The sequence below is a fragment of the Acanthochromis polyacanthus genome, chromosome 15 (genome assembly GCF_021347895.1).
Source record: "Acanthochromis polyacanthus isolate Apoly-LR-REF ecotype Palm Island chromosome 15, KAUST_Apoly_ChrSc, whole genome shotgun sequence".
Taxonomy (NCBI): Eukaryota; Metazoa; Chordata; class Actinopteri; family Pomacentridae; genus Acanthochromis; species Acanthochromis polyacanthus.
Window position 1 is genome coordinate 5,973,469 of NC_067127.1, and position 12,304 is coordinate 5,985,772.

Genomic DNA, 12,304 nt, shown 5'->3' on the forward strand with positions numbered 1-12,304 from the left:
AATCCCAAAAATCTAAATAGAGATTTAATGTTAAAGTCGGGAAATCAAGCTGCATGTAGAAAATGCAGTGAAGTTTACTTGTAGGCTGATGCTGCCTCCCACACACCACTGAGCACAGAGAGAGTCCACAGACAGAAAGTCAAAGGAATCTGCTGCATTTCTTTTTATCATAAAGCCTTCTTATTATTGTTATTTATCTGCAAGAATGTTCCATTCCTTCCCTTTCTACCAGCCATGTACAGCAACTTGTAATTGCAGATTTCTATAAGGCCCACATATACAAACTTAATTGTTCTTACTTGATGATATACATCGTGTTACATTATTGCGATAAGCCCTTTAAAACTCACAGAGAGGCAAAATACCAGCTGTCAGCTTCGGCCTCAGCAAAGACGTTCCGCAACACAATCAAGTGCACTGTGAAACTACTCATTTAGCCGAGCCTAGTCCCTACATTAACCCTGCTACAGCACGCCAGGGATCAGAATCAAATAATGTACAATCACCATTAACAACGTCCTGTTTACCTTTTATGCACCACTCACCGTACTCTAAAGTAAAAGGAACAAAGGCCCGAACTTTTTCCAAGCACCGACCTCGAAATATAGCATTCAAGACACTCAGCATGATGCAAATTGCAAAGAACAGAACCCTTCTGTCTGAATTGAAGACTTAGCAGCAGCCATCAGTAATGTATATCTTGCAAATCAGTTACCTGCACACACCTTTCCAATTAAATGCATTTGGAAGAGACTGCTGACTACAACTATTGACATGCAGCCCTGCACCAGGAAAATGGCAGTTTATCAGCTCAGAGGCTGAGGAGATTACCTGCATACCTGTCAGAATGACATATGGGATTATTTGCCCCAAAGCCAATCATCACTAATTTACCTACTGTTATATTTGAAAAACACAACAGTGTTTGACTTCAGTGTTAAGACTTATTTTTTGTAAACTGTATTGAGAACTGGGTAAAAGATCTAATTTATGGGAGAAAATTTGTGATTCTGGATGTAATATTAGGTTGTGGAACATATAATGAAGGCTAATAGTGCAAAAGCAACACGTATAACAAACAGGATTATTTACTTTCACATCTTTTTAACGACGATAAATGAACAGACTTTGTATTAGAGTTTTGTGCTCAGCGGGAAAATTATCTTACGAGTCCTATTCTACTAGAAAACTAAGCATGTGGCATTTATCAAGCATCTGGCATGATTAAATTGAGTTTTTATGCTTCTTAGAGCTTTATCTTAGATGCAAAGTGCTGACATTTAGCACACAGGTGCATGAAGTTGTTACTGACCAATTAACACAACAGAGACTAAAGGGGAAGTTTGCAAATGATGCCATCTTGGTGAAAACAAAACCCCGTTGGGCTGTCAGACTGTGTCCATCAATGGGTCCAACAACTGCATTTGAGACTGGATATTCAATGCTCCAGGTTTGTTTCTGTCTTTGTGGTTCCTGGGGACGTCTTCTAATAACACTCACATGCTGGACAGTGATTCCAGGAAGCGATATCAATGCAAACTGGATGCTACAGTTTTGGACATGTGTTTGTACAGATTTCCTGCTGATGCCTGAAAAAAATAATCCCACCAAGCAGCCACAGGTAGACTTCGGTGAGCGATTATTACTTCTAGAATCATTCTGTTTCTCCCATAAATGACTTTCAAACCTGTAAGACTCAAATATAGAAAATAAATTATCTATAGATGCAGATATCTATATATAGAAGAAAATGAGCAAAAGCTAAATATATACAGCATATATATATATATATATATATATATATATACACACACACACTAAACCCAAGATACAGTGGTTGTCGTCTCTGTTCAGAACTCAACCTCAGTCCTGGAAAACTTTGCATGACGTATAACAAAATCTTTCCCTACTGCATATTGCGAGACGTGCACTACACTGCGTCACAACTCTGATGCATTATTATAGCTAGATTAAGAGCATAAAACATTAAATTCCACACATTTATGGCTAAAACCAATGAGAAATATGGAAATAGTCAGATGACCCTGGTCTTCTATGCCCCTCAAACCTTGGCAAGTCTGCACGCAGCTGATAACTCCATTTCTAAATATTAAAACGACAGCTTTGAGCAGACAGTGACGTGACATGTAAAGGCGATGATAAGCACATGAACATACAGTGCAGCAGACAGACTGAGCTCGAAGTTTCCACTGAGCAGTAAAACAGTAATCAGCAGAACAAAGTGCGACATGAAGAACAGCAAAACAAGCTGTACGTTAACCCCGACGACAGGAGCAGAAATGCACTGTGATACTCGGTGCATGACAAGAGCCATGTTCAGACTGGCAAGAGGCCACGACTGTACAATATAATCATGTCATTTAGCCATGTTCAAGACAACAATGCTTACAGCACGGAAAGGAAACTTCGACTTAGTCTGCAAGGAGCCCATGCAAACAGCAGCAATCAAACCAAAGGGTAAATACGGCGTACAACCAACATTTATGCAGTTCCATTCAAATCAAGAGCACTGATTGTCTCATATCACCATCCAGCCAGTACAGAGTGAGCTTCCAAGTCAACACTAACATTGCATATGTGTGAATCCAGCTGCGAAATAACACAAGAACTGAGTCCACAAACACACACAATTTACCCTGATGAGGAGAAGCTGCTATTTCAGACCCATCAGAACCAGGAAACTGTGCCTCCAGCTTGAAGTACAGTTTGAGGCCTCAGCTGCTCTGATTACATCTACAGAAAGTTTGCTGGAGCTGCATGTTGTCAAGCAAGCTTCAGTAAATCCAGACATGTGACTATTAACAACAAGTGTCTGCAGCAGTTGTCAAATTAAACACAGCAGAAGAGTGGAAAAAAAACAAGAGAACTTATGGCTTACCAAAGGTGCGTTAGATTTATCCTCCAGCAGGCTGAGTGAGTCATGATTTCACTCTTCGAGGGTCACTAGATGAGCTCGTCACAGTGCAAAAGTCACAGGTGGAATTAATAACATTAATGGTGGTTCACTCAGGAAGTCGTGACAGAAGCAGAAGCTCCCCTCAGACGTCATTAAAACACCTGTGAGCGTCCTGCTGCGACACGTTACTGAAAACAAAAGCATGCTGTTGAAAAAACTTGATCAGGAAATTATTAAATTCTTAAGTAACATTTTAAATCCAAAATATTTTGGGTGGATGGGTTACTGAAGGATTTCAGGATTTAAAAAAAACAAAAAACGAATCAAATTAACTTAAATGCATATCTCTCCCCACTCTGTGGTCTTAATGTCCCACCCACAGCACTATTGAACAAAGGCATGTAATGTTGCATTTTAGTGTGTGTTATTCTAACTTGACATATATTATATAGTATTATATATAGGGTTGTCATTTTTAGCTGCAAATGTATAAAGGTTCCAATTATCAGGTCTCCTTGATCACTCATAATCACTATCAGCCCTGAAAAATACATGTTAATAACCACTAAACTTACACAAAATATCGAATTCAGTGTCACCAGATGACGTAAAAAGTCGTGACTACAAGTTTGAAAATGGAAAAAAAGTAACATGGAAATCTGGACATGAGACAAAAACACTCATCAAATAATGACAGCTCCTTGTGCATTATGGGTAACGTAGGCAGCAGGTTTTAATGAGGAACAAGGATGTGCAGAAAAAAATACATCATTTTTGTTGTAGCCTCAGATATTATTATAAGAGCACATTGCCAAATCCACGCTGTACTCTTAAATCCACTCCTTGAGATGGTCATTATTCAAACTTATAGCATTTTTTAGTACTTTTTGGGCTTTATATGCTACTTTATAAGCGACCACATGGGAAATGAGAGGGGTAGAGAGATGGCAAAGGACAGCAACAAAAATTCATGGGGCCTCCTGATGACCTGAGCTTATAGTCTTAAATTCTACTGGAGGCTTAAAATGACAAGAGGTAGTAAATTTGTCAGGCTGACTTATAGGCTGGCAGTGTATTTATCTCATTGAATGGTGGGTTGACTGCTTGACACAGTCTAAACATAATAAAGCTTCACTGTACAGCTGTAACAAGCAGACAGAGTAAATAAATGTGCTCATTGAGATCATTTTTAACACAAGAATTCCCTCAGCGGAGTTGCTTTTCTCCGTATTTTCAGTAAAATGACTATTTTTTTTAGGAGTAGCAACCTGCAAGAACTCTGAAATTACAACAGAGTAAGTCTTAAACATATATTTGACAGTCTATGATGAAAGAGCCGAGCTTCCTTTCAAGAGAAAACCTTTTGCACTCCATCTCCCACTTTTCCAAGTTAATGACAGTGTCACAGTACTCCTTGCGCTCGGCAGACTTTCACCCACCCATCGTCTCTGAAGCATGTAACCTCATTATTAAGCGGACTATATGAAAGCTGTCCAGAGACTGCTTGGTTTGTAATGAATAGAAATGAGTCATGCTACTTAGTTTAATTTGACAAGAAGGCACTTGCTGTCAATGATAACACAATAAACTCTGTCTCCTAGTTTCCACACCGTCCTGTCCCGCGTTTTCTCAAAATCAACCAATTTTACGATAAAATCCTCTTATTTTAAAGCATCCAAGCTCCTTGAAGTGTCTAAAGGCCTTGAAGAATGCTTGGATTTTGCAGTTTATCTCAAATGCTTTTGTCTATCTTTCTGACGTCGGCTGACATTCGAGGCACTAATATTGAAATGAGAAATTACACAAAAACACTCTAATTTCATACTTTAAATCATACTTTATTTCCACAGAAATGCAACCAGCAGACAGTGAAAACAACGGAGAACAAAAACGAGGATTCTCTTTCATCTTGAACTGAGATCAGCAGCTGCTGGCGTGTTTTCAAATGTCACTGATGCTGCGCCGCCATCCTCCGTCTTGACGTTTCACATTTTGCCTTCGGCCCACAGTTTAAGGTAAACACACCTGGAGATGTAAACAATTTCGGATGGAAGCAACGTATTAAAGAACCCAAAGGTGACAAAGCTCCAAAGGAAGATTAGTCAAAACACCCGTTTTGCTTTTTGGTTCGACCTTTATTGCTGTCTCACGAGGCTTCCTGGGAAAATATGATTTTGCAAACAGAGAGAGTTGAAAAGAGCAAAAACAAATCAAAACAGCTACTGTACAAACCAAATGAAGTAGCTTCTAAATCCAGTTTAATGTTCATTCAGCATTAATGTCATTTAAAGTGCTTCAGATTAGAATTTTTAAAAAGCTGTATTTGCTATTTTATTTGCCATTTGCATAAAAGGTTGCTAAAAATATAATGTATAATTCCCTCTTCTTTTTGCTTCAGACTATATTGCACAGTATACTGGAGACAGTGTTGAACAGCTGAGAGCTTCAGAAGATTAGGTAGTGATAAATACAGTGACCTTGCATAATACGGGAAGAAATACGAACAGCTACACTATGATGCTTCGTCTGCTGATACTTCTAGTTGGTATTTCTGCTATGGTGAACACGATAAGAGCAACACTTGAGGGAAGAAACTGCTGTAAAAGTACATCAGTGGACTGTACCATGCCTGCTGCTGCAAATGCACGCAAACCACAAGTCAAGTAGAACAGCGGAGCTCCTCTAGAGATAGCTGAAGGCATGTTTTCAGTTTGAAACGCTGAATTTTATTTCAAAACCATCATCAGGAGTGGCTTCAGATAATGGTTTTAAACTTGAAATTAACTGACAACGTGGGAGCAGCAGAAACGGCAGCTTACACCGTCAGCACATACATAGCGGCATTAGCTGATGTCATATTTACAAATCCAAAATTTCTTCTTCTTTAAACTCTGTTTTGGTCTCCACCGACTCCACTCCTGCTCAATGCTCCACCGGTGGACCTTATTTGTCTCTTTGCAGTGTGGTTTTAGGCAGCTAGTGGTTTTGTCAGAGCTTTTTTTTTGTCATAAAACAGCTGCGTCTGGAGGGAACATTCACGTGAAACGGGCGCGAAAGGGCGCTAAAATGCTTGGGAAAGCTGAGGAGAGCAGCGTTAGGTGGTGATTATCTGCAGGTTTGTCCCCACAAGTGACATCTTTTAAGTTATGTGCTCCTTTGTTAACCTACAAGCATTGATTGTAGCATACAGCAGTAGCTTTATAGTAAAATCAGTGGCTTCAAACTGCAAATGTGCTGCCTGTTTCTTTCTGCATTTGCTCCACTGTATGTTCTAAATATCCATGGATTTCCTGTTTACAAGTAATGAGCCTCCATTGATGTGCATCTTTATTGTATTGCAGGAAAGCACCTTTTCTAAATAGATCATGTGTGCTCGGTGCCAGAAAAGGTTCGGTCCCGTGTCATTCAGGGTAATAATGCAGAACAACCTTTTTCCCCCCCGTTGTGCAATGCAGCTTAATAATTTGTGGGCCTTCTTGCAAAATAAAGTAAATCAAAGTTCCACATTAGAATTGATCGGAGTTTGCTGCAGAGAGGGTTTTTTTTTAGCCCAGTTGTGGTTTTGTTATAGCATAGCTAGCAAGACTGATTGGCTTGAATGCTAAACTGAGCGGGGCCATTGATTTGGAGATAGGAAATACAGCAGAGGGAGAAAAGGATGGCACTGCCCTGTTTACGCTGGCATGGGTTTGCCTTTGGCCTGGGCAGACACATCTTTCTCTCACACAAACATGCACACACACTCATCCAAGAGGGGAACACTGGCAGCTAGAGGTGTCTGGAGACGCACACAGACACACACAAACACGCACAACGGGCAACATTGATTTCCTGTTTGGCATTACTTAGCAGTGAGTGACACAGCTGAAGGATCGGGCTATTCTCTGGACCCAACAATGCAGACAAACAAACATTCTATGCATTCTCTCTCTCTCTGATAAACGCCCTCCCTCCCGACATTTTATAGACGGCCGTTCACAAACAATAACTTCTGACAGAAAACAGCTTATCTTGATCATTACCACCTTAACTGCTTGATCACTTGTTTTCTGCTCTTTTTCCTCCCAGCTCCGTTTTTATTGTCTCTCGCTGTGCATCCTTCTGATGCTCCGTATGTATCACTCCCCCCCCCCTTCTCCATTTCCGCTTTCATTAAAAGAAATGGGTTTTTCTTGGCTTCACGGAGCGGCGTTGACTGCTTGGCTGGTTTGGCACAATGTTGAGCCATCCAACAGGTAAACATGTTTTATCAGCCACATGGATTCTCGCTCACAAACGCACACGGGCCTCTGCTGGGTTTTTTTAGGGAGGTAATCTAGAGATGGACATCTTTTTTTGGCTACAGCAGACAGATGGATCAGTGCGCGCTTGGAGAGCTCATTTTGCAAAAACAACACAAACCCACTTTCACGGACTCTGTTATAGATCAGAGTGTGTGTAGGTGCACTTGCGCGGCTGCTCGGATGTGTGAACTGATGTGTGTGTGTGCGTTCCCTCTGAGTTTCATGTCTCTTTGAGTTTTGTCAGAGTTCCTGTACATGTGCATCTAAAAAAACTTGTGTGTGTGTGTCTATGTAGGGTGCATTATTGGACGCAGTAGACCGGACACCGCCGGAGGCATACACCAAGCGGTCACGCGGCGTGACAGAGAAGAGAGCAGAGTTGCTGTCAGAAGGCCTTTTTAACACACTGCTGCTCTCCGTTCGGGGACATTTCGGGAGCGTTTGACGGCAAAAGGGGCGATAAACACAATTCTGCAAAAACTCCCACAGAAACGCCACTGAAGCCCCAAAGGCTCCCTACCTGAAAATACCGTTTTAATACCTTTGATGTTCCCAAAGAGACATGCAAGATAGTGAGAGGAGAGCGACAGGAGGGGGGAAAAAAAAACCATTCTGCTGCACACATCTCTTCACAAGTTACTTAATTGACTCGAAAATTCTTTTCCATCAAATCAAGTGTCACGTTTCTCCATCTGGGTTTCCATCAATTCGTGATGCCTTAAATGATTCAGAAGGCTCATTTTCAATTTATTTCACTTAAAACATCCTCAGCTGTTTTGGGACTATATTTTTTGAGCTGGACGTGAGCGACATCAAATCACAGAATTACAGACCGATGTTTTTGTGTGTTGTGTTCATTTTTAGAGTAGGAATTTTACAACTCGGATATTAAATTAGCTTCCTTACATGTCGCCTCCTCTCTCTCATCATACCTCTTTTTACTCTTCGCTGTTTTTTATCGAAGAAATGCACAAAGCAGCCGTGAAATTACAGACACTTCAGTGGATTTTGTGTGTGCACATGGATACGAGTGAATTTCCATTGTGAGCACACTTAAGTGCGTGAGGGCTTTTATATGCTGCTCTTTTTCTGCTACATTATGAAAGCTAATTTCTCACTAGCACACCGTTTCTCCTAATTGTATCTCCACCAGCAGCACGGTATTATTTTTCATGTGCATATGCTTCCATCGTCGGTGCATTCACTCAGAAGGTCTGCGCCCTGTTTTGCTATTACGTGCAGAGGGTCATTTGGTATGTAAGACTGGAGAGCTGAACTGGAAGGATTTGCGACTACAGTGTGGAGCTGTTCTCTTTTACACAAACACATATTTTCATTCTGGAAGTGACAAGCTCCAGAGCTCTTTGATGAATTTGCTCTTCAGTCCCCAGCCCCTCCATTTCACTTTGACGTTTTTTTTCCTTTCTTTCCCTCTTGTTTTGCCTCTGTTTTCCCCTGGGCCTTCTATTACACAGCAAAGGCCACAATCATGTCACCTCTATGTTTAAAACCAAATGCACCCGTGTGTCAGAGAGCACAGCTGTGTGAGGACGAGTGAACTTAGACTTTAAAATGTGACATTAGCCTCTGGGTATTACAAAAAGAAACTAAAAGCTGACTTCTCTGAACTGTAACTTCAATGTGCAACATTCATGTATTTGTGCAAAGTTGATAAACTGAGCTTCTTCCATAAAATCCCCTCAATCTGAAAACTGTCATCCATCATTGTTGTGAAGATAAGGTGCTGCTACGTACTATATCCCAGTCAATCAATCGTGATGGAGTTGTGAAAACTAATTTAGAAACAATACTGTACAGCAGCCACAATACCAATGTCAGTGACACAGGCAGTCCCTGAACGGTCCGTAGGGGTTAATGAGTCCAGGGTTTGTTCATTTGACACTCAAAAAGTGAACCAATAACACTGCTATTATGGCTGGGAGGAGAATGGGATGAAAATTTGATGTCAGAGTGATTCCTGTTTTCGGTTTTGAAGGGTGGATTTAAGCTCCTCAGGGAATCTTTGGCTTGGGGAGGCATGAGCGACTCAAAGGGATCAGGATCTTGGCTGACCCAGGGTCTTTAAGCGTCCCCTGGCTGGGCTCCTCTAGGCTGGAGCTGGTGCACCGTGGATTCCTGCAAGGCTCTGATATCCTGCGAGGCTGAAGCAGTGAAGTACGACACAGACTGGGAGCCTGCACCTGGGGTCCAGCGTTGAAGCAGGGAAGGCCTCTAGAGGGAGGCGGCAGCTGCTTGGTCTGGTTAGCCAGAGGCCCAGAGGAACGCCCTGGTTTCAGAGAGACGAAGCCACCAGCGCCCCCTGGCTTGAGTGCGGGGAGAGACACACGCTTGTGAAGGCGAGGAGGCTGCAGCATGCGAGGGCAAGTCAAACCAGTAGATGTAGGAGTGGCAGAGTTCTGCAGTATCACAGCGGGGGCTTTCCACTCATGCTGTGCTGCAGACTGCGCTGCTGATGCTGGACTGTCTCTGGCAGTTATCCCCTGTGGAGCCCAAGAACCCAGGCAGTGCAGGTTAGAGCTGGGGAAATGACTCAGCTTGTCAGGGCCTTCTGGCCCAGACACATCTGCCATAAGAGCTTCGACAGAACGGTCAGCATCTAAACGTGGTGCTTCCTCCGATCTACTCCTTGTGAGGTCATTGCGGCCCGCGGTGGGGGGAGTTTTTACTAGTCTTCCCTGGTGGAGGTGCTCGTTGCGACGGGGGTTGAAAGGCTGTAGTATTTGAGGCTGCAGAAAAGACAAAAAAACATCATTAAGACAGAAAATAAAATCACTGGAGAGTCAGTGTGTAATGACGTATGACTCCGTAAGAGTTTTCAAACAATCGGCCCCTTTTGAAGTGTCTTTCCCCATTGAAGTTTTGATTAATTTGCTGCTGGGAAGCAAATGTTGAAGCAAAAATCAAACTAAAAATCTATCTTTCTTTGACTTGTTTATTTATATTTCTTTATCACGGCCTGTTTCTGTTGCCAGCCACTGAACTAATTCTGTAACAGGGGAGGCAAAGGCACAGAGGAAGCCCTTATTCAGCACTTAGAAACAAACAGAGGAGAATAACCTTGCCATGTGAGTGTCTAGAAACTAGTGAAGTCTTTGAATCATTTTGCGATCGCTGCTGCGGCGGGGCTTCAAAACACTCTTACTGAGAGCTACGATGCCTGCTGCCTCTGTAAGAAGCTGCTGAGCTGTTGAACCACACGAAATTTAGACCAACCGTGGTGTTGTCCTCCACCCGGGGACGCAGAGTTTGTGAGCACAAAATCTCCAACACCTGTAGGATCTAATGCAGTATTTCACAGAACTTCCACAATTACTGGCTTTGTGAAGCTTATCGTGTTCCGTTCTTGAGCTGTTAGAGAGAAGCTAATTATCCAGTGCTACAAATAAAAGAGCTAAACTGACACAGACTCAACTAAAACTCATTTGTTTCCTGTAGTGAACTGCTTGAGACTTTACAAGTATTCATGCTGCGTCTGTCTGTTTCCTGCCTTATTTGCGTAGAAGCAGCTATTGAAAAGTGAACACATTCATGGTATTGTTATGCTCCACTTCTAAAAGAAATGCAGATCATTTTGCTTTTATAGAGGATGTATAGAGCCATGGGATAATTGTACTCTTTGTATCCTCTTGCACAACAACTCTATCTCACATTTCCACATAAGCAGCAGATGGAAAAATCAGACAGATGATTACATCTATCAACCTGCCAGCAAGAGTAGTTACACAAAACAAAACACAAGTCAGTATTCAATCCCTGTTCATGCTGATATCTTAGCCACTATACAAGTACATTTTCTAAAAGGCTCATGACCCCAACATCTACACAAAATGCTTATTCTATTTAGCTTGTGTCTGAATCTGTAATCTGTATCGATCGTTCTGCCAGTTTTTTGCTGGCTTTTGGTCATCTCTGTTCTTGAAGCAGAGCCTATAGAATCTAAATCCGCAAGGAACCATCTAAAGTTGCTAAAAGGTCTGAACTCGCTGCGAGTTTGAAGCAGAAGGATCTCAAAGGATGCGGATATATCGCTGTACTGGTCAGGTTGCTATGCCTCTCTCTAACATCAGTCATTTGTATTGGCGGTGTTGAATAGATGTCCGGGGCCACAGCTCCATCTCCTGGTCCCCTGCCACAGTGTGTCCACAAGCCTGTTATAAAAGCCTTGTCCACCTCTCAGTCTCACTGTATTGTTGCATGTTTTTCAAGAGAGGAAATGTTCTTTGATTAAAGTTTAAGTACTTCTAAACTTGTTTAAAAGATTTTCACTGTTTGTCTTACAGTAACTCTGATTAGTCAGCCACTCAAGCCATGAGCATGTGAAGTTGCTGATATATTATTATTCACAGAACAAGACGAGCTGATATATTCTAAAAACAGAGTGTTTTAGTTTGGGTGGTGTGATCATGTCAAATACAGACTGAAATGGTCACTGTCATATGCATACCAGCAATGTAAGACACCTTTAACTGCAAAGTCTGTAATGACTGCATGCTGTTTATTTATAGCTGTCCCAGCTGGAAGAAGCCACGCTGAGATAGTGACATGCTGTTTCTATAGGGGCACCGTCAGTAATTATTTGCATCTACAGCTGTCTGCTACAGATACTAATAATTAGTAGCAATCATTTTGTCTCTTCACAGCGCTGCCAAGAAGTAAGTATCTTAGTTATTAATGATAGCTGTCATTTTCACAGAATATCACAAGTCCAACCAAGAAACGTGCCAATTTGTGACACCTGGAAGATGTCAAGATCATTGATCTCATCTCCGGCTTCATTCACCATGACAAATGATTTGCAAATAGAAAAGCAGCATGCAAGAATGTGAATGACTGGACTGAAAGGATGTAAATAATCCGTAGTGGTTGTAGGAAGACAGATAAGTGGAGGATATTCGTCAATATGTCGGCAATTTATTTCAAAGATTCGACTTCATGTATCATTTGTGGTGGCGGTTTGTGTTTGACTATAACCTGTGGAGAGAGTGTTGGAAGGTGGGACTATTTAGATTTGTCTTTTGCTTGCTGTGTTTGACTGCTTTTGACGGGGGAGTTGAAAGGAAGGCGATTGCTCAGGACAGCAGTA

The 12,304-nt window shown here is 41.8% G+C and overlaps 1 protein-coding gene across 5 annotated transcripts in view; it reads right to left on the bottom strand.

Annotated features, from left to right (window-relative positions):
• Positions 1–4,734: 4,734 nt before the first annotated feature.
• The window catches only part of ccser2a (coiled-coil serine-rich protein 2a), a 57,435-nt gene continuing 49,865 nt past the window's right edge, over positions 4,735–12,304 (bottom strand). For 3 of the 5 annotated variants that reach the window (XM_051960067.1, XM_051960066.1, XM_051960069.1), the window contains one exon: positions 4,735–9,947. In XM_051960067.1, the coding sequence (XP_051816027.1) occupies positions 9,213–9,947 (735 nt within the window). In that variant the 3' untranslated portion in view covers positions 4,735–9,212. The remainder of the gene's footprint in view (positions 9,948–12,304) is intronic. The other 2 variants (XM_051960071.1, XM_051960070.1) reach the window with 2 other exon arrangements.